The sequence below is a fragment of the Sminthopsis crassicaudata genome, chromosome 4 (assembly GCF_048593235.1).
Source record: "Sminthopsis crassicaudata isolate SCR6 chromosome 4, ASM4859323v1, whole genome shotgun sequence".
NCBI lineage: Eukaryota > Metazoa > Chordata > Mammalia > Dasyuromorphia > Dasyuridae > Sminthopsis > Sminthopsis crassicaudata.
In genome coordinates this window covers 27,148,815-27,175,837 of record NC_133620.1, presented here as the reverse complement: position 1 = coordinate 27,175,837, position 27,023 = coordinate 27,148,815, and the positions used below count along the sequence as shown (strand labels likewise).

General features: G+C 46.2%; 1 protein-coding gene and 1 long non-coding RNA gene across 3 annotated transcripts in view; one reads left to right on the top strand and one right to left on the bottom strand.

The window, feature by feature from the left end:
• Nucleotides 1-3,395: 3,395 nt before the first annotated feature.
• On the bottom strand, nucleotides 3,396-7,177 carry LOC141541672 (uncharacterized). The gene is made up of 4 exons (XR_012481872.1): nucleotides 6,902-7,177; nucleotides 5,704-6,840; nucleotides 5,061-5,206; nucleotides 3,396-3,874 (listed from the first exon to the last, which is right to left on the bottom strand). It is a non-coding gene; the product is annotated as an uncharacterized LOC141541672 (long non-coding RNA).
• A 179-nt stretch (nucleotides 7,178-7,356) lies between these two features.
• CMPK1 (cytidine/uridine monophosphate kinase 1) overlaps nucleotides 7,357-27,023 on the top strand; it is a 28,935-nt gene continuing 9,268 nt past the window's right edge. Inside the window, exon 1 of one of the 2 annotated variants that reach the window (XM_074266005.1) lies at nucleotides 7,357-7,650. In XM_074266005.1, coding sequence (XP_074122106.1) covers nucleotides 7,429-7,650 — 222 coding nt within the window. In that variant the 5' untranslated portion in view covers nucleotides 7,357-7,428. Of the gene's footprint in view, nucleotides 7,651-7,893; nucleotides 8,655-27,023 lie in introns of those variants that run through there. The other variant, XM_074266006.1, reaches the window with a different exon arrangement.

The window sequence follows — 27,023 nt, the reverse complement described above, 5'->3', positions numbered from 1 at the left end:
AAAAAATTCAGTAAAACTGATTGATTAATGCAAAGACAAGATTCAGTGTCATATGTAATGCTCCAAACCTATGAATCTGACATCTGCAAAGGAGTAGGAAAAATATCCTTTATATCAGTTCCTTGGGGTAAAGTTTGTTTTCTATAATTTCACACTAATTAGCTTCAATTATTATTATTATTATTATTAGCTGAGGCAATTGGGGTTAAGTGACTTGCCCAGGGTCACACAGTTGGGAAATGCTAAGTTTTTGAGGCTAGATTTGAACTCAGGTCTTCCTGACTTCAGGGCTGGTGCTCTATCCACTGTGCTATTAGTTGCCCTATTTTGAATTATTTTATGGTTGTTATTCTTTCCATTTGTATTGTTTGAATATTATTTTCTTAGTTCTTGTCTTTCCATATTTCTCCATTTTCCTCATGCTTGTCATTTCTGACAGCACAGTAATATTCCATTATATTCATGTTTTATTTTCACCTTTTTAGACATTCCCCACATAATGGACATCTACTTTTTTATAGTTTTTTTGCTACATTAAAAAAAAAAAAAGTTTTGGTGATTGGGAGCCTTTCCATTAATTCTCTTCTATTATTTCTTTCATTGTGATGTTAAGGTTTTTGGGACTGCTATGTTTTCCTGGTAAGTCTATGATCTTTAGATTGTTGCTATGCATCCTGCCTTAAAATAAGTGTATTCTACCCAGAAAGGGCATATCCCATATATATATATATGTGTGTATTTTTTTTTAAAACTGGCAACCTTTATACCCATTGCATTTCTTTTTTTTTAATTAAAGCTTATTTTCAAAATATATACCTGAATAATTTTCAACATTTAGCATTCATTGTGTTCTAATTTTTTTCCTTCCCTTCCTCCTACTCCCTCCCCTAGATAGCAAGTGATCCAATATATGTTAAACATGTGTAATTCTTCTATACCTGTTGGACTTCTATATAAATTTCCACAAATATCATGCTGTACAAGAAAAAATCAGATCAAAAATAGAAAAAAATGAGAAAGAAAATAACGAAAAGAGTGAAAATACTGTGCTGTGATCCACATTCAGTTCCCACTGTCCTCTCTCTGGATGCAGATGGCTTTCTTCATTGCAAGACCTTTGGAACTGGTCTGAATCATCTCATTGTTGTTGTTGAAGAGGGCCACGTCCATCAGAATTAATCATTGTATAATCTTGCTGTTGCTGTGTATAATGATCTCCTAGTTCTGTTCATTTCACTTAGCATCTATTCATATAAGTCTCGCCAGGCCTCTTTGAAATCATCCTGTTGATTAGTTCTTATAGAATATTATCCTGAATATTATGGAATATTATTCCATAACATTCATATGCCATAACTTATTCAACCATTCTCCAACTGATGGACATCCTCAGTTTCCAGCTTCTTACCACTACAAACAGGGCTGCCTGCCACAAACATTCCTGTACATGTGGATCCCTTCCCCTCCTTTAAGATCTCTTTGGGATACAGGCCCAGTAGTAACGCTGCTGGATCAAAGGGTGTAAGAAGATTTGCCAACCCCCCACCAGCCTTGGACATCACACAGGGCATGGCTCAGGTAATCTGAGGATAGTTTTGTAAGGGTGAAGAAGATGGTGATGGGAGGCAGGGGGCCCATCCAAAGAAGCAACATGGCAATTCCCATGAAAGGTATACTGAACCGTGGAAGGGGAATACCTTAAATATCCCTATTAGAAAAGGAATGCACACATCACAACTACGTGTAGCTTCCTGTAGAGAATCATGTAACTCCTATAGGTTAGAATGTGCTTACATATGGTGTAGGAAATAGAAGCAGGTACTAAAATGATAAAAGGACTTGCAGTCTTTGTTGTAATAAATGGAGTCTCACACCCCTTGGCTCTTGTCCCTCATTACTCACAGTCTTCGCCATTCAAGTGGACAGGCAGTGCTGGTCACATAAGGCTTGTTCTACTTGGGAGTTGGAGTCATGATCCCCAACAAAAGGGTTTGCAAAATTTGATAGGCCTTTGGGCATACTTCCAAATTGCTCTTTAGAATGGTTGAATCTGTTCACACTGTATTAGTGTCCCAGTTTTCCCACATTTCCCTTCCAACATTTGTCATAATCTTTTTCTGTCATCTTAGCCAATCTGAGAGATGTATAGTGGTCTTAATTTGTTTTAATTTGCATTTCTCTGATCAATAGTGATTTAGGGCACCTTTTCATATGACTGGAAATGATTTCAATTTCTTCATCTGAAAATTGTCTGCTTATCTACTTTGACCACTTATCAATTGGGGAATGCTTGGAGTTTTTTGTTTTTTTATAAATTTGGGTCAATTTCTTATATTTTTAGAAATTAGGCCTTTACAAGAAGCTTTAGATGTAAAGATTTTCCCCTTAGTTTTCTACTTCCTTTCTAATCTGGACTGTTTGTGTAGTCAGAGTCTGAGTCTGGGAAGCCTAAGGGAAGCTCAGCTGATTAGGATCACCAGGTCCAGTTGTGCTGCAGTGACAACCCTGAACAAGAAGGAACCAACACCTGTGAGTGCAGAGGCAGGGGGACAGGAATGCTGCTGGCTGCTGATACTTACAGGAGCAAGGAGCTTTTGGTTTGGGATTTCAGGTCAGTGGTGCAGTCAGAGGCACCATCCCCTCCACAATTAGAGGTGCTTACACTAATACCTCTTGGGTTTGTTTGTTTTTTTTAAATGGACTGGCAAAGAAGAAAGAACTCCACCATTGAAACATATCATGGGAACAGGGAAGATCAGGGAAGATGATCTGAAGATTTATAGAATTTATAGAAGAACTCAAAAAAGAATTTAAAAATCAAATGAGAGGCACTAAGGAAAAACTAAAAATAAAATAAAAACCATGCAAGAAAAACAAGATTATGAAAAAAAGTTAATCAACTAGAAAAGGAAATACAGAATTTCAAAGACAAAAATAACTTTGAAAATTAGAATTGGGCAAGGGGAAGCCAGTGAAGCTATGAGAGACCAAGAAATAACAAAACGATATAAAGAATGAAAAAATAGAACAGAGTGTGAAACATAAGAAAAATGACAGATTTGGAGAACAGATCAAGAAGAAAAAATATAAGAATTGGACTGCCTGAAAGTTGTGACCAAAAAAAAAGAATCCTGACACAATTATGCAAGAAATAATCCAAGACAATTGCCCTGGAGTGATAGAACATGAGGGGAAAGTAGAAATAGAAAAAAAAATCCACCCATCACCAACTCAACAAGACCTTTTGTGGAAAACACATAGGAATATTATTGCCAAATTTCAAAACCCCCAGATCAAAGAGAAAATTTTGCAAGAAACAAGAAAAACCAATTCAAAAACCCTAGAGCTACAATTAGAATTGTAAAAGACTTACCAGCCATAATAAAAGACAGCGGTTCCTGGAATCACATTTATTGACAATAAAAAGAACTAGGCCTGTGGCCAAAAATATCATATCCAGAAAGATTATCTATCATATTGAACCAGAAAAAATGGACATTCAATGAACTTTCAGATTTTCAGGATTTTTCTATCAACCAAAACCAAACTTAATAGAAAATTTAACATGAGCCAATATCAAAGATCAATAGCAAGGAACTTGACATGAACAAATTTTTGTTTTTGTTTTTACAGGGGAAATGAGTACCATATGTTTAAGACTAACATCATCAATAGGGCAGCTCAAAAGAAAAATTGGGGTAGAGTTAAGGTAAAAATAGTAATTGTTATACAAATGAGGTGCAGAGGAAGAATAGACACAGAAGCATTAGAGGGGAACAGAGGGCTCATAGTTCTGAAAATCTACTCACATCTGGATTGGGCTAAATAGGCAACACTACATATACACCATTAAGTGAATGGCACCTTCCAAAATCTATAAAGAAATAAAGGGGAAGGGATGAGTGGACTAGAAAGTAAGGGTGTGGGAAGAAGACAAGGGAGGGATCCTTGGGTAGGGGGAGATTAAGTAATAGCAAGGCAATTTAAATTGATTTATAACTATTAAATAAATGAAATAAACTTTAATAAAATTCATCTAAACAGAATTAAAGCAAAAAATCAGCAGGGATAGGAAAGATGTGTTTGTATACACATACACACACACATAAATGTATCCTTTCTTAACTACAGCCTGTTTGGGGGTGGGGTGGGGGATGAAAAGGGGAAAAAAAGAATAAAGTAAAAATGGTGAGCAGCAAAGAACAAAAGAACAATTTACAAGGAAGTAAAGAAAAGATAGACACTCGTGAATATAATTTCTTCTACTAATTATATATATATATATATATTTGATCTGGTAATTTGTTGGTTATATATTGTGAACATATATGTTCTGTTGGGCACATGAGAATGTTCTCTTTTGTTTCATTTTGTTTTTCCTTTTTTAAATAAAATAAATTTTAAAAAAAGATAGTCACTAATTTGGAACCATGCCCAAAAGCATGTTCAAACTGTGCATAACCTTTGATCCACCAGTGTTAGGTGATAGGTTCTTACTAAGTGCCAAGTTGGTACTTAATTCTCTAGTCCACACTTTTCGGTTCTGGCCTTTAAAGGGAGTTTTACCCCTTTGAACTTCTGGGGAGGAGCTTGCATGTTTAAGAGGAGCAAGTTCATTGGTTGAAGTATTTTTCCCACAAGCCCCTGAGTTATTCCACGCCCATTCTCTGGGAGGATAAAAGAAGCAACATTGGGCCTGGAGGAGGAGTCTACTCTAGGTCAGAGTTGGGAGGGCTCTCTGCAGGAAGAAGAGTCTGGCCAGGAGATTGAGTTGAGACAGCAGATCTCCTCCCAGAGAGCAATCGGCAGTTTTTGGAGACAACAGAACATTACACACCAGTTTCTCTACTGAGTCTGAATCTCAAAGAGATCATAAAAAAGGAAAAAGGACTCACATGTGCAAAAACGTTTATAGTAGCCCATTTTGTAGTGGCAAGGAACTGAATGAATGCAGCACAGTTGGAGAATGGTTAAATTATAGTAAATGAATGTAATGGAATATTATGGTTTTATAAGAAATGATGAGCAGGTTGATTTCAGAAAGGCCTGGAGAGACTTACATGAAATGCTGAATGAATTGAGTAGGACCAAGAGAACACTGTCCATAGAACAAGATCATATGATGATCAATTCTGATAGACTTGACTCTTTCCAACAATGAAGTGATTCTGGCCAGTTCCAATGGACTTGTGATGGAGAGAGACATCTGCACCCAGAGAGAGAAATATGGGGACTGAATGTGGATCATAACATAGTAATTTCACCTTTTATTATTGTTGCTTGCTTTTTTTCCCTCTTGTTTTCTTCCTTTTTGATCTGATTTTTCTTGTGCAACATGATAAATGTGGAAATACATTTAGAAGAGTTGCACATTTAACCTATATTGGATTACTTGCTGTCCAGGGGAAGGGGGAGGTAAGGAGAGAAAAAAAAAATTGGAACAAAGTTTTGCAAGGGTGGATGTTGAAAACTATTTTGCATGTATTTTGAAAAATAAAAGCAATTACTATTACAATTATTCTATAAAAGAATTTGGATGCTAAAAAAAAAAAAAAAAAAAGATAATGCCATGGTCTAGATAAGATGTCATGAAGGTCTAAGCCAGGGTGGTGGCTGTGTGGGCGGATAGGAGGGGACAGAGAGGGATGACAAGGATGTCAAGAGAACAATCCCGTTTGCGGCCAGTCCTGTGACCTCCTTTACCTTTGCTGTTCTGGGGCAAACGTCCAGCCTTTTAGGCTGATTCATAACCACATCTATGCGTGTGTTTCCTCTAATTGATCATATCAGATTCCTTGACAAAGGTTCTTTTCTAAAACCTATTACAGTAATTATGATGAAAGCTCTTGTGAAAGGAGCCCTTATTACAAAGGTACATTTAAGAGATTGCTGATAAAATGGGCCGGGCATCTGTCCAGTGTCAATAAGTTGAGGTAGACACAGACTGGCTTTGTGGTAGGGAGAGAGCTGGACTGGGCAGAAAGTCCTGGGCTCCCGGGCTCCTCTTGGGGCAAGTCACTTGTTTCAGGCAACTCAGAAACTCTCAAACCGTAGAAAGGAGGAGCTGAGCTTGAGTCATTTAGGCATTCTCTCCATCAATACACTTATTATTAAGTGCCTACTATGTGCTAGGTGCTGAGGATACATAAAGAGGGCAAAAAGTGCTTGCCCTCGAGGGCTAACAATCAAATACAACTGGACAGACTTGGATTCATTCAGTTAATAAAATCACAGTCCTCCCCGGGCAAGAAAATGGTGCCTTCCAGCAGCTCAAGTCATAGTCCAGGAATCCAGCTGTCCCGGCGGCCGTGGCCTGGGAAGGAGCTGGGCGCTCAGGGAGGTCCGGACCCTCACAAGGGTTTGCCGGGCTGTCCCTCTCCGTGGGGCCAGACCAGTCCCCCGCACTCCTTTTTGGCTTCAAGAAGCTGCGGCCTGCTCAGGGACAAACCCCAGAAACGGTCTGGACGGAGGGGCTGACCCTCGGCCGTTGGGATGCCCCCCGCACCACCGAAGACTTTCCCCAGCAGAATGGGTGGAGACAGACTGCTCCCCTGGCCAGGAAGCTCAGAGTCGGGTCAGACAGCCATGTGGGGGGTCGCCTGCTGCATCCCGGCCCTGGCCGGCCACTCAGGGGGGCGGCAACTGGGGAGCGTTTGGCGGGAGGCATTGCGGGGCTCTGTCTCGTTCCAATTCTCATTTAAGTCCTTTCAGATCTTCTTTAAGAAAGGGGGGGCACCGTGCCCCGCCCAGTCAGGAAGATTCGTTTTCACGAGTTCAAATCCAACCTCAGGCCCTGCCTAGGGGTGACCCCGGGACCTCGGACCCTGCCCGGGGGTGACCCTGGGACCTCGGACCCTGCCCGGGGGTGACCCTGGGACCTCGGACCCTGCCCGGGGGTGACCCTGGGACCTCGGACCCTGCCGCTGGGTGACCCCGGGACCTCGGACCCTGCCGCTGGGTGACCCCGGACGAGTCCGTCACCGCCCGCCGCCGTTTCCTCATCTGTAAGAGCGGCCGGAGGAGGAGGGCCCAACGGTAAATGCGCCCGAACGGGCAGGGACGCGCCGGACAGGGCAGTCATTTCTCTCCACTGTGAGACCCTCCCTCAGCTGGCCTGAGCCCGGACGGAGGGGACAGCGCCTGGGCCGAGGCCCCACAGCTTCTGGCTGTGGTCCCCGGGGCGGAGGGCCCAGCGCCCTTCTCTCGAGGGAGATAACGAGGAGCGGTGACTGCCTCGCCCTCGTGGCTTCTGGGCTCCTCGCGCCCCCACCTCAACCAGCCCCCCTATTCGTTCCCTAAGCCCCGCCCCCCGCTCCCCTAGCCCCGCCTCAGCCCCGCCCCTCGGCCGCTCGACTTCGCGTCCCTCCCCGTGCTCCTCCTCTTTCTAGACAGCCGGAGACTCGGCTCTCGGCAGTCAGGGGTTGGCGCATGCTGAGCTGCTGCCTCCGCCTTTGCGTCTCCGGCCTCGCGCTCCCGCTGCCCTTCCTGCTGCAGCCGCCTCGTCGGGCCGCGGGACCGGGCGTCCGCCACCTTCTCCTCCCGACCCTCAACCTCAACTTCCGCCAACCTTGCCTCATGAAGCCTCACGTCGTGTTCGTGCTGGGCGGGCCCGGAGCCGGCAAGGGCACCCAGTGCTCCCGCATTGTCCAGGTGAGAATGCCGAGCCTGCGGCCTCGGGGACCCCCGGACTACCATTCCCGGCGTGCCCCGCGCGGCCGCTCCGCATCCCGAGCGCCCGGGGCTCGCTGGGCATGCCGGGATTTGTTGTCCCTCGAGGGCGAGAGAGGAAAGCCGGGACCCTCCGAACACGCGTGGCATGCCGGGACTTGTGGTTCAGGGCGGAACCAGGAAGGCCGGGACCCTTCTGTGGGCGCGAGGGGCATGCCGGGATTTGTGGCGCCGGCGATCCTTTTCTGCCTCGGAGGGAGGTGCCTTGGAGTGGCCAAAGGTTCCCGGCGTCGCCACGTAGCGAGTGCCAGCTGCCTGTCGGGGCCTTTCCTCTCCCAGGACCTCAGTTTCTCTTCATCCAGGGTGGTGCTGGGCCAAGGGCTCCCTACTGTTCCTCTTGATCCTGACGTTCTGATGCCGGTTCTCTGGGCCTCAGTTTCCCCCTTTGTAGGACACTAGGGGACATCTGCCTCCCCGGCGTGTGTCAGGCCTCCATGTCGCTAGGGGCTCCCACAGCAGCCGCTGGCTAAAGCCCCGCCCTCGGCCTCCCTCCTCCCCAAGGGGCTGCGGGCCCGGTGTGCCCGGTCCCCGCCCGGGAGCCGGTCCCTCTCGGGCCTGGCTCGGGCCTTATCTGGCCTGCAGGGCCGGGCCGCGGACCCTGTCCGGAGTGGGCTCCGCGCGCCTCACGCGCCGCTTTGTCACGTTCTGTTCTGCCCGTATTGGTCCTGTCTGTTTCCGGTCACCGTTTCATCCGGTCTGATTCAGGCCCGTGCTCAGGGCCGGCGAGCATCTGCCCCCCCAGGGAGGCTGGGGACTGAGAGTGGGGCACGGCGCACTCTCTGTTGTTGCTTTTTCTTTCCCATTTTTTCCGGTTTGATTTGACTTTTCTTGTGCAGCAAAATGAGCGTATGAAGCTCATGCATGTGCTGGATTCGGACCACTTGCTGTCCGGGAGGAGGGGGATTGGAACCCGCGGCTTTGCGGGGGTTAGTGCTGAGGAATTGTCCATTTTTGAAAAATAGAAAACTTTATTAAAAAAAAAAGAAAAACAATTTCATCCGGTCTGGGCCAAACCCGGGGGGGGGGGGGGGGAGGGGGGGGTTGACTCTGTGATGTAGCCCAACTCTTTCATTTAAAGGGACAAGCGATTTGTCCGCGGGTGCAGTTAGTCCAGGACAGGACCCAGCCACACCCTCAGAGGCTGCGCGAACCTGCCCTGCACCGCCCCTCCACGGGGGGCTGGGGGGGGGGCGGGGACACCGAGGCTGCTCCTGTAATTTTCAGGGAACTCCGAGACTCTTGGCAGGATTTTTAGAAGAATAAGCTCTAGGTTTGTGTCCGATGGTTTGGTCTTGCTCAGACTCTTTGCCAAGTATCACGTGTCTGAATTGCAATTTCTTTTTCTGGAAAAACGAGAGGGTTAGGAGCTCTCCGACCACCAGAGCTTGCGGATGGAAAAACATGACATCTTTATTTCCATTAAGCCCCGGCCCAGTTGAGCCTGTCCTCCAACATGGATCCCGAACCACAGCAAGCCCTGCGTTGCCAGTGGCTGGGGGCCCGGCGCGGGCTGCCCAGATGGCGAGCCAGAGAGCGCTTGCTGACAGGTGAAGAGCCTCGCTCTTGAGGGTCCCAAAGGGCTCGGAAGTGGTTGAAATCCTTTGAGTTTGCCAATCACTTTGCAAGACCTGTTTTCCTATTATCTTTGCAGATAACATGAAATCGAGGCTCAGAGGTGAGATCCTCGCCCAGTCTCTGAGCTGGCAAAGGTCAGGGTGTGGTTTATGTGGCCGTGGCTTTCTCCTGGGCTTTTATTAAACCCGGAAGCCAACCTGGCAGCTCCAGGCGTTTGCCTGGTTTTATATGTTAGTGACAAGTTGGGTTTTAACATTGTCACCAGGGCGCTCCCAGAAACCTAAGTAAAAAAAACCTAGCAACCAGCCAAGTTTGTGCCTGATAGTGCTATATATAGCCTTAGAGGAGAAGGAACAAAGGTTATCCGGGCCGGCAGCTCCGCGTCTTTGACCTGACTTTCGTGGCCATGCCTTGTGTCCTGGCTGCCCCGACCGCTACGTCTTTCCTCTTCCCTCCCTCTGACTTCAGCCGTTCCTCTTTAGGCCGAGATTGAGTGTCCAGGGCAGGAGTGTTCACTGCCTTGGATTGTTCTGTGGTTTATTCTGAACAGCCTCGGACATTAGTGATGGGGTCTGTCATTTGGAGTGGAGTCCCGAGTTAGACCTTCCTCCTCAAGGGGCCTCCCACAGCCCTGCTTTACTGAGTCACAAATGTCCCCCGGGCCTGGGCCCAGCAGGTCACACCTGGGAGGCCCAGGACTGGCCGTTCTTTACAAGCTTGAGTACTGAAATAGAGGGTTTTGGGGAGGAGAGAGGGATCATCTGGTCCCCGAAAGGTCATCCAGGCCTCATAGACCTCGGTGGGACGCAGCCTGTCTCGAGCTCAGTCCGCCGTTCCGTCCACCTGCCCTCCCCCAAGCCTTCTCTGCTTCCAAGCCTCCACAGTTTGGCTGGAGCAGAAGGGTCAAACTCAGCTCAGAGTGTAGCTGAACCAGGTTAAAATGTCATTGGGAAATACTTAGCACCATAAATAAAAATAGAGTCAAATAGAGAGAGTGCTCACGTGGCTTTTCTGAGTCAGTGGCCCTCAGAGAGCTCACGTATGGGGCAGTAGCCCCGGTTTCTATTTGAGTTGGATATCGTTCTCTAGACCCCAGGCTCCTGGCACCCTGTGCCTGTATGTCTGTCATCTTCCAGGGCCCCTCCCACCTGCCTCAGTGACTTCTAGCAGTGTCTCTCCTCTCCCCCCATTATGTTTAGATCCTCACTGCTGTCTCATTGTGGAGAAAGCACATTAGCTCAGAAGCCCCACAAAATGGGAATTATTATATGTGGCCAGGAATAGGGCGAGGAGTCACTTTATAAAAAAATCTGTCGTTAAATTGTTGACTTGGTTTTTAAGTAAGCCAGATCCACCAAGCTCGAACTCTGCTCCCTCAAGGGAATATTACTAGATGCTTCTTAAAATGCCAGCAGAGTCTGTCTCTTCCCAGAGCCAATCAAAAGACTCAAGAATCAGGCTCTTAGGCCAGCCTGACCTCTCCCGAGCGCTTCTTGCTGGTCTTTTCCAGTTTGTAAACTCCTTTGGGGGAATATACGGAGTTTGAATTATTTTTATGTTGCCACATTCAGTGACCTGACCCAGGCTTAGTCACCTCCTGAACATGTGGTCCCACAGCTCCCAAGGGATGCCCAGCCTTCAAGGTCAATTGTCTCAAGCCTTCGAGGGGTTATAGAATCTGATGGGAAGCTTTAGGGGTGCTCAGATAATGGGGTGGGACTGGGACTGAGGTGAGCTAGGGGAGAGAGTGGGAGAAAGGGAAGCTGGGATGGCAGAGGGGAGAGGGAACAGAGGGGGATAAGGGGACAGCAGGCAGCCTGGTGGGAAGCACTAAGGGACCTGAACTGGGAGGTGTGAGGGGGAGTGAGAGGGAGCTATAAAAGTCTCATACGGGGGACAGGGAATGATGCTTCATCCAGAAGAAATTGGAGCATTTCGGGGGGAGATGGATTCAGAGAATAACAATAATGACAACAATATGAGCCGGGATTTCTGTAGCAGTCTAAGATGTGCAAAGGCAAAGAGAAACAAAGGTGAACTGAGTTGCCCAGAATCTCAGGCCTAGTATCTGAAGCAGAATTTGAACTCGGGTCTTTCTGAGTTCCAAGTCCGACGCTGTATCCCCTAGTTGCCCCACAAGTACAAAAAGGACATTCCTTGGCCCCAAGGAGCCTCCGTTCTCCCTGGGGACACCCCACCTGGAAGCACAGTGGCTGCTAGGGGCTCTTTGAATGCAGAGGTGCTGAGGTGGGGCCCATAGGGGGACAGACATTATCCAGAAATAATGGTGGGGATTGGAGAGTGGTTTCAGAAAAGGGAGGGGTGGGGAGGGAAAGGAAGGGCGGGAAGCCGTTGGCAGTTTGAGGGTTCGGTTGGACGTTGGTTGTGTGTTGGTAGTGTGGCGCTGGTGGTGAACAGTGCTGTCCCCTTGCTGAAATCAGGAGGAGTCCGGCAGAAAACAGGGGCCGGAGTTCAGGCTGACCACATAGGCTGGGCTTGTAGTGCAGACCCCACATTCTCCCTCCTGCACTACCATGTGTGTGGGGAGAATCCCAGTTGCCATCATGTCACAGGGCTGGGGGTCTCTCGGATGGTGGAGGGAGGCGCTCTGGGGGCTCCCGGGGGCTGCCTTGTGGTGGGGACCGCTTCCTTTCCAGAGAGGGGTCTTTGAGCTGGGTCCTCAGATGTCAGTGGGGAGCTCCGAGCAGATGTTCACACTTATGTTCCTTATATCACGACTTAAGTTATTTCTACCTGTGCAGTACACAGGAAATGAGGGGAGAAGTGAAATGGACTAAGAACCATGTCATTCCTTCCCGCCTTTTGTTACCAGAAGCAGGGGTGCAGAAAAACCGTTTCTTTCCCGAATGACTGCTCTGATAGCGCCCCCTTGTGGGAGAGGTGGTGGGGGTGGCTTGAGGCCCACACCCACTGGGCCCGGGAAGGGGAGCCCATGGGCTCCTCTGTCCTTCTCTGGCCCCGGGAAAGGGCAAAAAGGAGAGATCGGCTCTTCCCTGACTTCCCAAACAGAGGCTCCGGCATTTTCCGTCTGGGCCCCAGGGTACCGCCCAGGGCCCTCACTGCGCGTGATTGTGGCCCATGTAAGGCAAGTTTCTTGACACCGGACGAGGGAAAGCTCGGGCTGAGACACTCTGGGAAGGAGTCGGGGCCGCTCCCGGAGGGCGATGGCGGCCCCCATCAGTGAGAGGCTCCGTGGTGAGCCTGCTTTTGTCCAGGGCAGAGGCGCCGAGGGAAGGGTGCTGGGGGCAGCCCTCCAGAGGCCGGGGAAGTCAGGTCCTAGTGACGGAGCTGGGAGTCAGAGGTTGGAGGAGGGGGCCGGGCCCTCCACCCAGAGCTGCCCTAGAGCATAGTGCTTCTCCAGGCCCCGTGACCTCCATTTGTATAACCTGTGCATCTCCTAAGTAGAGATGACATCATTTTTGTTTTTCTTTTTGTCCCAGCACTGAGCCTGGCTGAGGGGTCACTCAGTAAATATCTGTGGCTATTCCAATACTCTGATTGTGACATGAGTGGGTCATATGTGGGGGGGGGGTGAGAGGTAGAGGTGGGAATGCTGAGAGAACGATACAGAGCTCAGACTGCCCTAGATCAGGTGGGATTTGGGCCTTGCTGTGTCTCCTCCAGGCCCCTCTCCTGAATGGAGCCTGGCCAGGGAGTGAAGAGGAGGTCCTAGCGGGTCTTTTCAGGGCTGACCACCTGAAGAGAACTCTTTCCTGGGATGGGGGAAGGCAGAAATGGTGGGAATTACAGTGCAGGTGGTGATAGGAATGATCGGCTGGGGAGGAAGGGAGGAGGGGCTTCCCAGGCTGGGGGGCAGTATGGAACATTGGCCCTGTTACCTGACCTAGGGATAACTTCGTCCTCATAGCAACCTGGGGGGTGGCGGTGTTAATTGGACGATAAGCTGTTACTTTTAGTGTAATTATGATGTGAAAAAAGATTTGCCCTAACATTCCAGCAGCCTGAACCTGACAAATCTGGAACACTCTCCCAGACTAAACATTTGATAAGAGCATTTAGAACTTAATAGAGAACAGGTGTGATTGACATCATGTTATCGGGACGGTCTCACACTGATTAGTTAGTTCACTGAAGGAAAAGCAGGGATTATTTCCGGGGGCTCTGAGAGCCCGCTCCCTCCCCAGGGTGGGGTCCCCCTCATCGCCTCTACTTCCCTCCCTCTCCATCGGAGCAGCCTGTCAGACGCAGCTGTATCAGCGAGGATGCAGAGACGGGCCGGCGCAGCCTTGGCTCCCACTTCCCCCTGCTGTGTCACCCTGGGCTAGTCTCCCCTGAGAACCTCAGCTTCCTCAAAAGGGGGAGAACAATCCTGGGCCAGGGGTTTATTGCTTAAAAATCCTCTCGATCTCTTTTGTTTTTCCATCACCTACATTTCCTAAGGTATCTTCTACCCTTCCCTGTTTTGGAGTCAACTCTTATAACAAAGCATTAAAAAAGAAAAAGCCCTCCTGTACCGCCAAGCATACTGGGTTACTGCGGAGCTTCAGTGAAATGTGACTGCTTTGTAATCCAGAAAGAGCCAGAGCAGTTTGAGGTGAAACAGTAGCATGCCCCCCTTAGGGCAGGAAGGGAGTGTGGTCCACGTGATGGCTCTCAGGAGGAGCACCGCCTCCCAGGCCCCTTCACCTATAGGACAGCGTCCAGCCACACACATCACAAAGGGGGCTTGTGGCCCCTCAGTGCCCCTGAATTGTACACCGCCAAGGAGTATTTGTGCAGATTTGATAGGGAAGGATCCAACCGACTCTGCCTCTTGTTCTCTTTGTGTCTTTGTCTCATGGCGGCCATGCCTTGTCTCAGAATCTGAGCCTTTCCCTCTCCCCCCAAACCATGGCGCTTAGTCTGTCCTGTTTTGTGGCTTCTCAAGTCCCTTACCCACCAAACGACAGCCCTGGCTGTTCCCTGAGCTGGTCCTGGACTTTCCTGTCCCTGAGAGGTGACCATTGCCAGTGGTGTTCTCAGTCAGTCATTTCTCCAACTGAAATCTATCATGAATCATTTTGTGAAAAATAAGTGAATGAAATGAAAGAATAAGTGAAAAAGAAACCCAGCAATTTCAGCAAAACTAACCACCATGTTGGAAACTCAGACATTATACATGCTGGGCTCATGGCTCTGGCCCAGCCTTGGCCCCCAGCCCATCAGAGATGGATGGTGATGTTCTTTTTTTTTTTTTTTTTTTTTTTTTTAATTCATTTTTCCAAATTATCCCCTCCCCTGATGACAGGCAATCCCATACATTTTACATGTGTTACAATATAACCTAGATACAATATATGTGTGTAAATACCATTTTCTTGTTGCACATTAATTATTAGCTTCCAAAGGTATAAGTAACCTGGGCAGACAGATATTAGTGCTAACAATTTACATTCACTTCCCAGTGTTTCTTCTCTGGGTGTAGCTACCTCTGTCCATCATTGATCCACTGGAAGTGAGTTGGATCTTCTTTATGTTGAAGATTTCCACTTCCATCAGCATACATCCTCATACAGTATTGTTGTTGAAGTGTACAGCGATCTTCTGGTTCTGTTCATCAGTTCATGTAAGTCTCTCCAAGCCTCTCTGTATTCCTCCTGCTGGTCATTTCTTACAGAGCAATAATATTCCATAACCTTCATATACCATAGTTTACCCAACCATTCTCCAATTGATGGACATCCATTCAACTTCCAGTTTCTAGCTACAACAAAAAGAGCTGCCACAAACATTTTGGCACAAACAGGTCCCTTTCCACTCTTTAGTATTTCTTTGGGATATAATCCCAATAACAGCAATGCTGGGTCAAAGGGTATGAACAGTTTGATAACTTTTTGGGCATAGTTCCAAATCGCTCTCCAGAATGGCTGGATTCTTTCACAACTCCACCAGCAATGTATCAGTGTCCCAGTTTTCCCACATCCCCTCCAACATTCATCATTATTTGTTCCTGTCATCTTAGCCAATCTGACAGGTATGTAATGATACCTCAGAGTTGTCTTAATTTGCATTTCTCTGATCAGTAGTGATTTGGAACACTCTTTCATGTGAGTGGATATAGTTTCAATTTCTTCATCTGAGAATTGTCTGTTCATATCCCTTGACCATTTATCAATTGGAGAATGGTTTGGTTTCCTATAAATCAGGGTCAGTTCTCTATATATTTTGGAAATGAGACCTTTGTCAGAACCTTTACTTTTAAAAATGTTTTCCCAATTTGTTACTTTCCTTCTAATCTTGTTTGCATTAGTATTGTTTGTACAGAAACTTTTTAGTTTGATGTAATCAAAATCTTCTATTTTGTGATCAATAATGATCTCTAGTTCTCCTCTGGTCATAAATTCCTTCCTCCTCCACAGGTCTGAGAGGTAGATTATCCTCTGTTCCTCTAATCTATTTATGATCTCATTCTTTATGCCTAAATCATGGACCCATTTTGATCTTATCTTGGTATATGGTGTTAAGTGTGGATCCATATCTAATTTCTGTCATACTAATTTCCAGTTTTCCCAACAGTTTTTTCCGAATAATGAATTTTTGTCCCTAATGTTGGTATCTTTGGGTTTGTCAAAGATTAGATTGCTATAGATGTACCCTTTTTTGTCCTTTGTATCTAATCTGTTCCACTGATCTACCGGTCTATTTCTTAGCCAATACCAAATGGTTTTGGTGACTGCTGCTATATAATATAGCTTTAGATCAGGTACACTTAGACCACCTTCCTCTGACTTTTTTTTCATTAGTTCCCTTGCAATTCTCGACCTTTTATTCTTCCATATGAATTTTGTTGTTATTTTTCCTAGGTCATTAAAATAGTTTCTTGGGAGTCTGATTGGTATAGCACTAAATAAATAGATTAGTTTGGGGAGTATTGTCATCTTTATTATATTCGCTCGGCCTATCCAAGAGCACTGAATGTCTTTCCAATTATTTAAATCTGACTTTATTTTTTTGGCAAGTGTTTTGTAATTTTTCTCATATAATTCCTGACTATTCTTTGGTAGATGGATTCCCAAATACTTTATACTCTCAACATTTGTTTGGAATGGAATTTCTCTTTGTATCTCTTGCTGTTGCATTTTGTTGGTGATATATAAGAATGCTGAGGATTTATGTGGATTTATTTTGTATCCTGCCACTTTGCTAAAATTCTGAATTATTTCTAATAGCTTTTTAGCAGAGTCTTTGGGGTTCTCTAAGTATAGGATGGTGATGTTCTTGATAGTAAGAGAGGAGCATTGAGGGGAAAATTCTGTTTTGGGAATGTTGAGTTTGAGATGCCTTTAGGACATTCACCTGAGATGTCCAATAGTTGTTAGGAGATCCACGTATAGAAGTTCAGAGAGAGGTAAGGGCTGGATAGGTAGTCAGGCAAATCATCTACATGTATATTTACACTGCCAAATTCCTAGAAATAATTTTCTATTCTGGCTTCCTCTGTGTCCTTCTTCTTTGTTCTTCCACTCAGTCCTCAGCCCTAGTAACGTGGTCTCTGATTCATCATGATTAAATCTGCTCTCATTATATGCTGATTGCTTGGACACAGAGCAAGCCAGACCCACCTTGACCTCTCCAGCTTCTGGTTCCATCAGCCACCCTTTCTTCTCCACCAGTCTATCCTTCCCAAACTTTGCTGCTCCTTATGTTCCTCCCCCTCCTCTTCCCCCCACTCCCCCTCCTCTTCCTCCTCCCTCTTGGTTCTTCCATCTCTTTACTGTTCCTTTTCATCTCCTTTCTTGGATCCATCTCCCACTTAGAGCTCTCTTCCCTATCCTTTACCTTAGTGATCTCATCAATACCCATGAACAGAGTTAATTTTATGCAGCCCCCCCCCCCCCCCCCCCCCCGCCACTTTTCTCGTTTCTCTCCTGAGCTCCGGCCCTATGTCATCACATTCAGTTATATTCACCTAGGGGTGAATATAGGGCTGGTGCTCTATTCACTGGGCCACCCAGTTTCCTCTTACCTTCTTCTTTAAAAGCAAGAGAGGATTCAAGCAGGGAGTCTTCACCATTTTTGTGAACCCCTTAGGCCGGCAATCTGGTGATACCTCATGTTGAATCCCTTCTTAAGATGATATTTTTAATAGCATAAAATAAAATAGGATTACAATGAGATCATTTGAAATAGTTATCCAAATATTAAAAACAAAAATAAGCATAACTTCCTATTTCCTGCATCATGAAAAAGAAACCCTTGCCTGGACATTGTTCAAAGGGAGGTAACACAGAAGAACAGAAAGAAAGGCAGTAGGAGTCAGGGACTGGGTTCAAGTCCCTTCTTCTGGGCCATTTGAAATTGGATTGGACTAGATCAGTTGGAGACTATTGTATTTAGAAGCCTCTGGGAGCAAATTCCAAGGCACAGCTGTCCTCTGGTTTCTTCTCTCCTCAAGTTGTTCTATTATACAACTTACACAGGCTGACCCGGTTAAGCATCCTCTGGGCTCCATATTAGACAGTGGGAACAGCGAATGTTTCTCCATGTTCAGTTTTCATCTAATCTGGCTTTTAAACTCCTTCCCTTGCCCATGGCATTTTCCCCAAATAGTAAGAGAGATGGCTCAGGTAGCCTGGCCAACATCCTGCTTTGTATGTAAGAAGCTCCAAAACCTGAGACTGTCCAGAAATCTTGTTCTTCACAAGATGAAAACTTTTTGGAGCTCCCCACCTAGAGCACATCCATAACACCAAAACTACCCTTGTTACTCCTCCTCCTGGATTCTTCTGACCCCTGTTCCTACATTGCAGATTCTGATCCTTGCATCATGGTGCTTGACTAGGAAATCTTAGTTTTTATTAGTGGTCTGGCCCTTTAAATTTAAGTGCTAGATTTTCCAGGAAAGGAAAGATTAAGTCCTTCCATTCTATTCTCCATAGGTCCTTCTCTTGAGCAAGACAAATCCTTCGACATCCACAGATGATCCCATTCTTTCCTTATTTCTTCAGCAAATTGCCCTCTCTCTCATTACATCCCCCCCACCCCATTCAGTGTCTCTGCCTCTCAGCTCCTTCTCTCTTGCCTACAGAGTCAAGTTTCCCCTCATTAAAACCCCCTCACTTGATCCAGCCCAGCTCTCTCTGCTAGCTATTATCTGAGATTTCTTCTTCCTTCTGTGGCTAAATTCCTTAATAAAGCCATTTATGTTTATTTCCGCTACTTCCTCTCTTCTAAGTTCTCTGACTTTTGAAATATCTTTCCACTTAAGTAGCTCTCTCCAAAGTTATTAATGATCTCTTAAATTGTCAGATCAAATGGCCATTCTCAAGCAGGGAGCATGGACATCCAGTCCAGCCTCAGACACTCACTGAGTTTCCCTGGCAAACCCTTTGCCTCTGTCTGCCTCAGTTTCCTCATTTGTAAAATGGAGATCGTGACAAGTTTTTTTCAGGTTATTGTCGGGATTAGATGAGATGATGATTTTTAAAGTGCTTGGCACAGAATAGGTGCCATAGGAACATTAGCTGTAATCAGTGTGAACTATCATTCCCCATGTTTCTGGAAGGGCCGTCTCCTAAGCCTTCAGTGTTCTTCTCCCTCGCCTCCATCTCCGAGTGTTCCCTGTAATGGCCCTTTAAATGGGCTGCGCCACAGTGCATCATTGAGGCCCAGAAGTAATGTCTGTGGATATTAGGACTGCCTTGTAGGTGGGATCCTGTCCATTTTGAGATAGATTCGTAATGGGTGACTCTCTCGCTGATTGGCTGTCTGTGTGACCTCACAGGCCCTATGTAAGCCCACTGCAGGCAGCAGTCGCTCTTTTTAACCTGGCACTCTTCACCCTGGCTCCCTAGCCTGAGTGGCCAAGCCAAGATGGGTAGCCAAAAGAGGTAAGGAGTTTGGTAGTGAACACGTGGGTCTTCTGACCAGGTGTTCACTCGGGAACCAACAAGTCAGGGCATCAGTCAGGGCATTATGTGAGTAGGTATAATAAAGGCTTTTAAGATTACACGTGGCTGTTCTTGAGCGCGCTACCGGTTATTAAACTATAGATTCAAGAGATTGTGACCAGAGACCTTTGAAGGCCTCAGAGGAGGCGAGCCAGGTAGAGCTCACACTGCAGAGGACAGTGGTCAAAGGTACTCTGGTGTGTCTAGGACAGACTGGTAATAGTAACTGCCAGGAGAGCACATTACAGTTCCCGACTCCCTTTCAGAAGCTGCTGAACCTACTTTCCTGCTTTTTATCTCCCCAGTTTTTAGCATAGACTGTACCCCTGAATCTGCATGCCTGGGATTAGAATTTTTGAATTTGAGCTTTCTCATAGGCAGATGCAGGAAATCCTGGCCATGATGGTTTATTACTAGTTTGCAGTTTATGGTTAGGTTTGGGACTTGATGCGGGTGAGGGGTGTGGATTAGTGGAGGGTGCTCTGGTCCCTTTCATTGCTGACCTAGTTATCTATGTGCATGTTTATGTGGAGTGACTTGAATAATATGGTTTGCCTTCCAGATCCCCAGGTGCATCAGGGATACCCCCCTGGAGCAGCGTTGGCAGTTCCTGGGCCTCTGAAAGGCCTGGGGTCCCTGGGTGGCTGCGGTTGGCACACACTTTCTTGTCATGTGTGTGGTCTGATATTAGGGACACACCACAGAGGGTGTGGGCACATCTGGGTACTTTCCTATGTTATGGCAGCCAATCTGCTTCCAGAATGGCTCAGGATCGCATTTCCCAGTTGAATTTGGCTACAGAGCTCTTTTTCTGGCTGGAAATACAGTGATGGAACCAATCAGGGCGTCTGGGTGTGTGGGATATCCTTGGATGAAACAGTTTAGTACATTAGGGAGCAAAAGAGAAAAAGAATTAGGCATATTTTTTTATTGAAAAGTTCCCTTATGTAACATTTTTGATTCATAATAAGTTCCTAGTAATATTTTAGACCAGAAATGCTGTTGGCATTGGGATTTTCTCATAAATCCACACTTATGCCAGATGGAACTCAATCATATAAAACAAGAGATTTTGGGAAACACTTGATTTATATCCATACCTCTCTATGACCCTCTGAAAAAAGGCTGGTTTTTGCAAGATCCAGAAATAGGTACTAAGATAAACTGGCTGTAAAGGAAACAATAAGAACTCTGCTCAAGAACTATGCGTATATCCCTATGTACCTCTGCGATAAAATGCAAGCTTCTCTGACCTCAAAGCTCTTCTTTAGCTTCCTAGATTAATTTTATGCTATCTCCCCCCCTTCCCCTGTATCCTCTTCCCCCTTCCCCCTTCTCTGCATCTTCCAGCCAAGTTGGTCATTGTACATATCCCATCTCTGGCTCCATCTCTTCATACAGACCGCTTCCTCTGCCTGGCCCTGGATTCCAGGCTTAGCTCCAGGAAGCTTCCTACAGAGGCATTTCCTGATCTGCCCAGTTGCTGGTAGTCTCTCCACCCCCACCTAAAATGCTTTTTTATTTGTGTCTCTCCTTGGGGCCAGGGATAGTCCAGATTTTGGTGTTTGCATCTCTGTTAATGAATGCTTAATTAATGCTTAATGACAACCACCTGGAAGACTTGCTCTTAAGATTCCAGAATTAGAGACAGGCAGATATCTCAAGCTGCACAGTGTCATGGGAAAGGTGTCCAAAGGCCAGTGGGGCTTGATGCCGACAAACCTTTTCTCAAATTATAGCTGCCCAGGAGTGGCCTGGACTTCCTGGAAAGGAACTGGGCTCTTCTGGGAGCTGGGAGCTGGATGGTCTCTTGGCATTCCCCATGTGTATCGATGTTTAATTCTGGAGATCGTGGACAAGTCACTTCTCTGGGCAGGCCAGGGTGATGATATTCTTTCCAGCTCTGACAGTCAGTGAGTCTGACTCTCCGTGTCTCTTGGATCTCCCTCACGAGTCAGCCTCTTTGTGTCTTGTTTCTGAATTCAGAAGTGGCTCTCTCCTATAGGTCGGCGCTTTAAAGCTTTGGTCAGAAGGTGTTCTATAAATGTGGAGCAATAATGTTCTCATGAGCTGAACTATTCCCAGGTCTTGCTGCAAGTTTTACATAATATTTGGTGAATTTCAACTTTTCTCAAACACATTTTTTTCCCTCCACAGAAGCTTAGAATTAGTTCAGTTTTGTCTCATAAAGGAAATTTTGCCTGACTTCAACATTTTTCCTCCATGAAGAACAAAACATTGCAGAGAAATTTAGTGAAACTGTAATCCCTTTAATAAGGGAAAGGAAAGGGGGAACCCCATTTCTCAGCACATAGATAATCCCATGAAGCGCAGTGTCCCCTGTAAAATGAATTTACAGGCCTGAAAACCTAGATTGATAAATAAAAGGTTTATTGTAGGAATTTGGAAGGAAAGCTCAGTTACAAAGACGCCAGGGCCAGAGGTGGCCGCTGGGCGGGCAGGAACCCTTACATGGCTGGAAGAATACCATGTGTTGGCTGGGAGGGCTCCTGCAAAGAAGGCTTCGGCTTGGCCCTTTTTATATCTAGAAGATGATGGGCGGTACCCAGTTCTGGCGGGCTTTTCAGTTAGTTCAGATCAGGTGAGGACTGGAGGGAAGCTGATCTGATAGTGCGGCTGGGCCCGGATATTCAAAGGGTGCCTTTGACCAGGATTTGTGAATCGAGGTCAGCCATGGGTTGGGCAATTAGAAAGGAATCTCAACCCCCATCACCTTGAAGTAAAGGGAGGGGGACTTTAAGTTCCCATACTCCCCACTCTTTTCTTTGTAGGAAGTGACTTTTTTTTCTCAGTATTTTGTTTGTCCGATTACATGTAAAGATAGTTTTCAACATTCATTTTTGTTTTTGTTTTATAATTTTTTTTATTTTTCAGAATACATGCAAAGATAAATTTCCACATACACCCTTGTAAAACTGTATTTTTCCCCTCCCCTAGATAGCAAGTAATCCAATATAGATTAAACATAACATTCATTTTTTAAGATTTAAGTTCCAAATTTTCTCTTTCCCTTCTTTACCTTTCCTCTCCCCAAGACACCAAGCAATCTAATATCGATTATACATATACATTCATTTTAAACATACGTATTAGTCATGTTGTAATAGAAAAATCAATAAAAAGGAAGAGTCACGAGAAAGAAAAAGCAAACTGAAAGAAAAAGGGAAAATAGTCTACTTTGATCCGCATTCTGTCTTTTATAGTTCTTTCTCTGGATGCTGATGGCTTTTCCATTCCAAGTTCATTGGGATTGTCTTGGATCACTATTGCTGAGAAGAATAAGTCTACCATAATTGATTGTAGGATATGGTTTTAAAATCCTGTATCACCTTTTAATTGGAGTAGAAGCTCTATGTTGGCTTGGATTCAGCTAGCACGAGCTTGTATATGAAATGGGCAAGTGACTTTACAGCTTCTAAGGTTTATAGTTAAATGTAGATTTCCAGTTGAACAGGCCTGGCCCAGCACATTTGTATGCGGGTGGCAGGAAGAGCAGCAATTGAAGGGGTCTGGCTGTGAGAATCTCTGAGTAATTGAAGGCAAATCTTGACTCTAATTCTCCCACTGGAGGTTGCCTGTTTTGTAATAATAACTTTCCTTAAATGGCTGGGATGGGAGAGAGGTGGAGAGTAACTTTTTCCAACTCTCTGTGGGTGGAATTGGAAAGAAATTTGAACAGTTGGCCAGTTTTAAGCATCTGGGAACTGTGGAGCAATCACTTAGCCTCAAAGCAAAGTTTTCTGACATTGCTTTTAGTCATTTTCAATTGTGTTCTGACCCTTTGGGATTTTCTTGGCAAAGATACTGGAATGTGGTTTGCTTTTTCTTTTCCCAGCTCATTTTACAGATGAGGAAATTGAGACAAGTAGGAAGAAGTGACTTTTCCATGGTCACCCACCTAATAAATATCTGAGGCCATATTGGAACTCATTTTTCTGACTGCAGCCTGGTGCTGTTATCTTCTGTGTTACCTAACGGCTCCTCTGATCTTGGGGTATCATTATCTGCCATTTCAACTACCGCGTCTTGGGAACAGGTCTAGAAAATTAAAAGGAGAGTGGCATGGATGGAAGGGCTGTCCCTCATGGGTTCGGGGAACTCTCAGTCCTGCTTGTGAAAGAGGGGATGGATAATAACATCATCTTCAGACAAGAAAGGCAGCCCTTCTTGGTGGTAGTCATTTCAGGAAGGTGCTCATGAGTAGATTATTATTATTTATTTATTTTTGGTTTGTTTTGCTGAGGCAGTTGGGGTTAAGTGACTTGCCCAGGGTCATATAACTAAGAAGTGTTAAGTGTCTGAGATCAGATTTGAACTCAGGTCCTCCTGACTTCAGGACTGGGGCTCTAACCACTGCACCACCTAGCTGCCCCTCATGAGTAGATTTTAAGGATAAGAAAGATGGAATACATTTACCTGAATGTCTCTGTAAGCTCTCTGAGCTGTGAGTTGAGCTCCTGCACAGCCAGCAGGTTTCATACACATCAGTAGTTTTGAAGTCTCTGTGTATCCAACAAGCTCAGCTGTTTCCCCTCCACACCCTTCCTGCTGCCTGCCTGTCTTCCAGGACTGGTGTGGGGCAGAGAACTTTGTAATTTGTGTGAGTGGAAGGCTGAGGGGGGCACCTGCCATGCAGGAGCCCAACAGGGATGTGGGAGAGGAGACCCAGTGAGGTGTCCAAGACAGTAAGGAGAGGGAGATGATCCAGAATAGCTGATGTCATGACATTGTCAACATGAGACCCCGAAATAAAAAGTATCATGTCTTTTTTTTTTTTAAACCTCAGACTGTGAGAGTAATATATAAAGCGATGATCAGGTTGTATTGTAATTTAATAACAAGGAATCGGAAAGTGAAGATTGAGGCGGTAGCCAGCACCAGAAACATATTGAATGGATTCCTTTCCTGCTGGAGGTTGAAGAGAAAGGTTGGAGTTTTCATTCCTGTAGTTTATGGAATTTATAACCTGTTGTGGTTTTGTGTCCTGCTGTTGAAGCTGCTGTTAACGTCTTATTTTCAGTTGCCAAGAGCTTTGGGAATGGGAAAATATTTGGGTTAAGGCTCCATAATTTCCATCCTTGCTTTTCTCGAAATTTGCTTTGGCTATCACTTGATTATCATGATGGAATGCTTTTGAAAGCACTAAGTGCTATTTAAGCTGCTTATTATGATAAATATCATAATACGCTACTGTACCAGTGATCTATTAGAAAACAAACTGTCCACAACGTTGGAATTGGGGAAACTTCAGCAAAGACTTGAGAGGTAAAACACAAGAAAAATAAATTGTAAAATGTAATTGCTCGTGGGTAACTCTCAAATAAAGGAGCTTTAGAAATGGAATACAGAAAGAAATGTTCATGGTAGAAAGATCATTCTGTGGATTTGACCCGTGCGCAGTAAATATTTCAGGTCATCCTCACAGTGAGTTACATTCTGGGGCTTGTCAGAGAAGCTTATTTTTGCTTCTTACATGATGCAGCTTCTATTTTTAGAGCCCACTCTATACCTCTATTACTCGATGCTCTTTTTCTTCCTAAAGAAAATCCCAACCAAATGAGAACATAATTGCTAAAACCCACTTCAGTGCCGGCCCCAGTTTGGCAATCTCAGCCCTCCAATGTCAGGAAGCAGCCCCAGATACACTAATTTCTAAATTACTAGCTGGGCTTCCTAATGTATATGTTGCATGCACGGCAGAACATTATGGAGCGAGTCTTCTTGGGTGGGGACTTGGGCTGCTCCTTGCTAATGTTTTTGTCTTCATTTGGGTGACATTTACCCCCGGCCCAGCAGCAGGCCAGCAGGGACCATGCCGAGACAGCGCCAGAACAAACACAGGGAAACAGCGGAGCTCCCGGAAAGTGGTGTGGACAGTAGCTGGTTGTGAAATGCTTTCAAAAGGAGGAAGTTGTGTGCCCTGAGAGTGAAAGCAGCTGAGCCCCAAACGGCTGGGAGAAGCTTCCCGGGGATCTGGGACCCAAATGGGCAGGAGGCCGGAGCATCCTTTCCAAAGGCAGGGGGGAGGTTGTGAGGATGCGGCCAGCGCTCCTCCAGCCCCCGGACTAAAAGTGGGAAGGAACGGTGGCAGCAGACCCTCAGAAAAGGAGGAGGCCCTCCTGGCGTGCACCTTGTCCCCTGGGGTTTGTGCACTGAAATCCATGCCTACTGACTGCCTGCTGAGGTTTGCAAAGCACTTCCTAGAGCTTATTGCTCTTGAGCCTCAGAACATCTACATTAGGTAAATACCATAGGTATAGCTATCAGCCTTTTACAGATGAAGAAACTAGGGCTGACATGGATTGGAATAGAGCATGCAATGTCAGAGTCCACAAGTTATATTGAACAGGAAGTGTCAGAGCTCCTCGATAACGGGGGACAACAGCCTTACCCGTTGGTGGAGTGTTTGCTTGAAGGTCAACTTCAGAAGCAGCCATCACAATCACTTGTACTGCCTGCCACCTAAAGGCTTTTTTTTGGGGGGAGGGAGTGTTGGGGAGCAAGAAATGTCTAAATTATTTAGATGTAAATCATTTATTTTAAGGCAGCAAGCCCAGAGACCCTAAAGAAAGAGTTAGGACTTTCCCTTTGTACTGGTATGCTCTGCCTTTTGCCTCCTGCCATCCACGGTCCGTAAGAACTTAAAGGCCCACACTCTGTGATGTAGCAGAGGAAAGTGAGTGTACAAGGGCCTCCCTCCACCCCACTCTCTTCTCTTGCCCGTGGATCTCCCGTCTGCCCGGCGGATGTGCCGTGTCTGACTAGGCCAGTCTCTGGGTGAGAAACATGACCAATGCTTCACTGTCGGCTCCAGGACAAAGTACAGACTCCTCCGTCACTTCTGCTGCCAGTCTGTGTGTGGTTATTTTACATTCCCATCCAACTGGCTTACTTATGATTCCTTGGATGAAATAGAAACTATTTGTTTGACATTCAAAGCCCTTCACAGTGGGGGCCCTGCCCACCTTTCCAGGCTTCTGACACTTGACTCCCCCCCCCCCCCCCCTGTACTCTGCCTCCCTGTTCTTCTGGGCACACAACACTCCCCCCCCCCTTTTTTTTTTTTAAATTCAATTTTATTCTATTTTCAATTCCAAATATTGAGAAGGCAAGAAAAACAAAACCCGTTACAGTTGTGTGTAGTCTAGTTACAGAGGTTCCCATGTTAGCCATAGCAGTAAAGGAAAATGGACATGGTTCTGACCTCTGAGGCCGGCAGCTCGCTGCCCGAGGGTGGGAGGCAGACGTGGTGGTGAGTCCTGGGGAGCCGGGAGGGTCGCTGGGCCTCCGAGAGTGAGGTCTCCTCACAGCACACTCCCACTCTAAGTCTGGGCTCTGGTCTTGGGGGGCAGGGACGGCATCCCCAGCAGCTAACACAGAATACTGCACATAGCCACTGTTTAGTAGATGCTCACCTCAGGTTGGAAAGCGACGTTCCCAGAGGCCCTCCCTCCTCCTCTCCCCTTGCCCCACAGAACCCCTCCAGAGCTCATTCTGCCCCTCCGGCTGCCAATGCCCGCTAGTTGGTAAGCGACTAGAGAGCACGTGCTGTTTTCCCTTATTTGAATTGACATTCTTTGAGACGGTTACACTTTTGTGGCTATTGCCAGTGCCTGGCCCAGACTTACTAATTAATCATTCGATAAGCATTTATTGAGCACCTGCAGTGTGCCAGTCACTGTGCCAAGTGCTGGGGATACAGAGGTAGAAGACACCATCTAATCTCAAGGAGTTTACAAACGGACAATAAGTACAAAGCAAGCTGCCAACAGGACCAATATGAGGTCA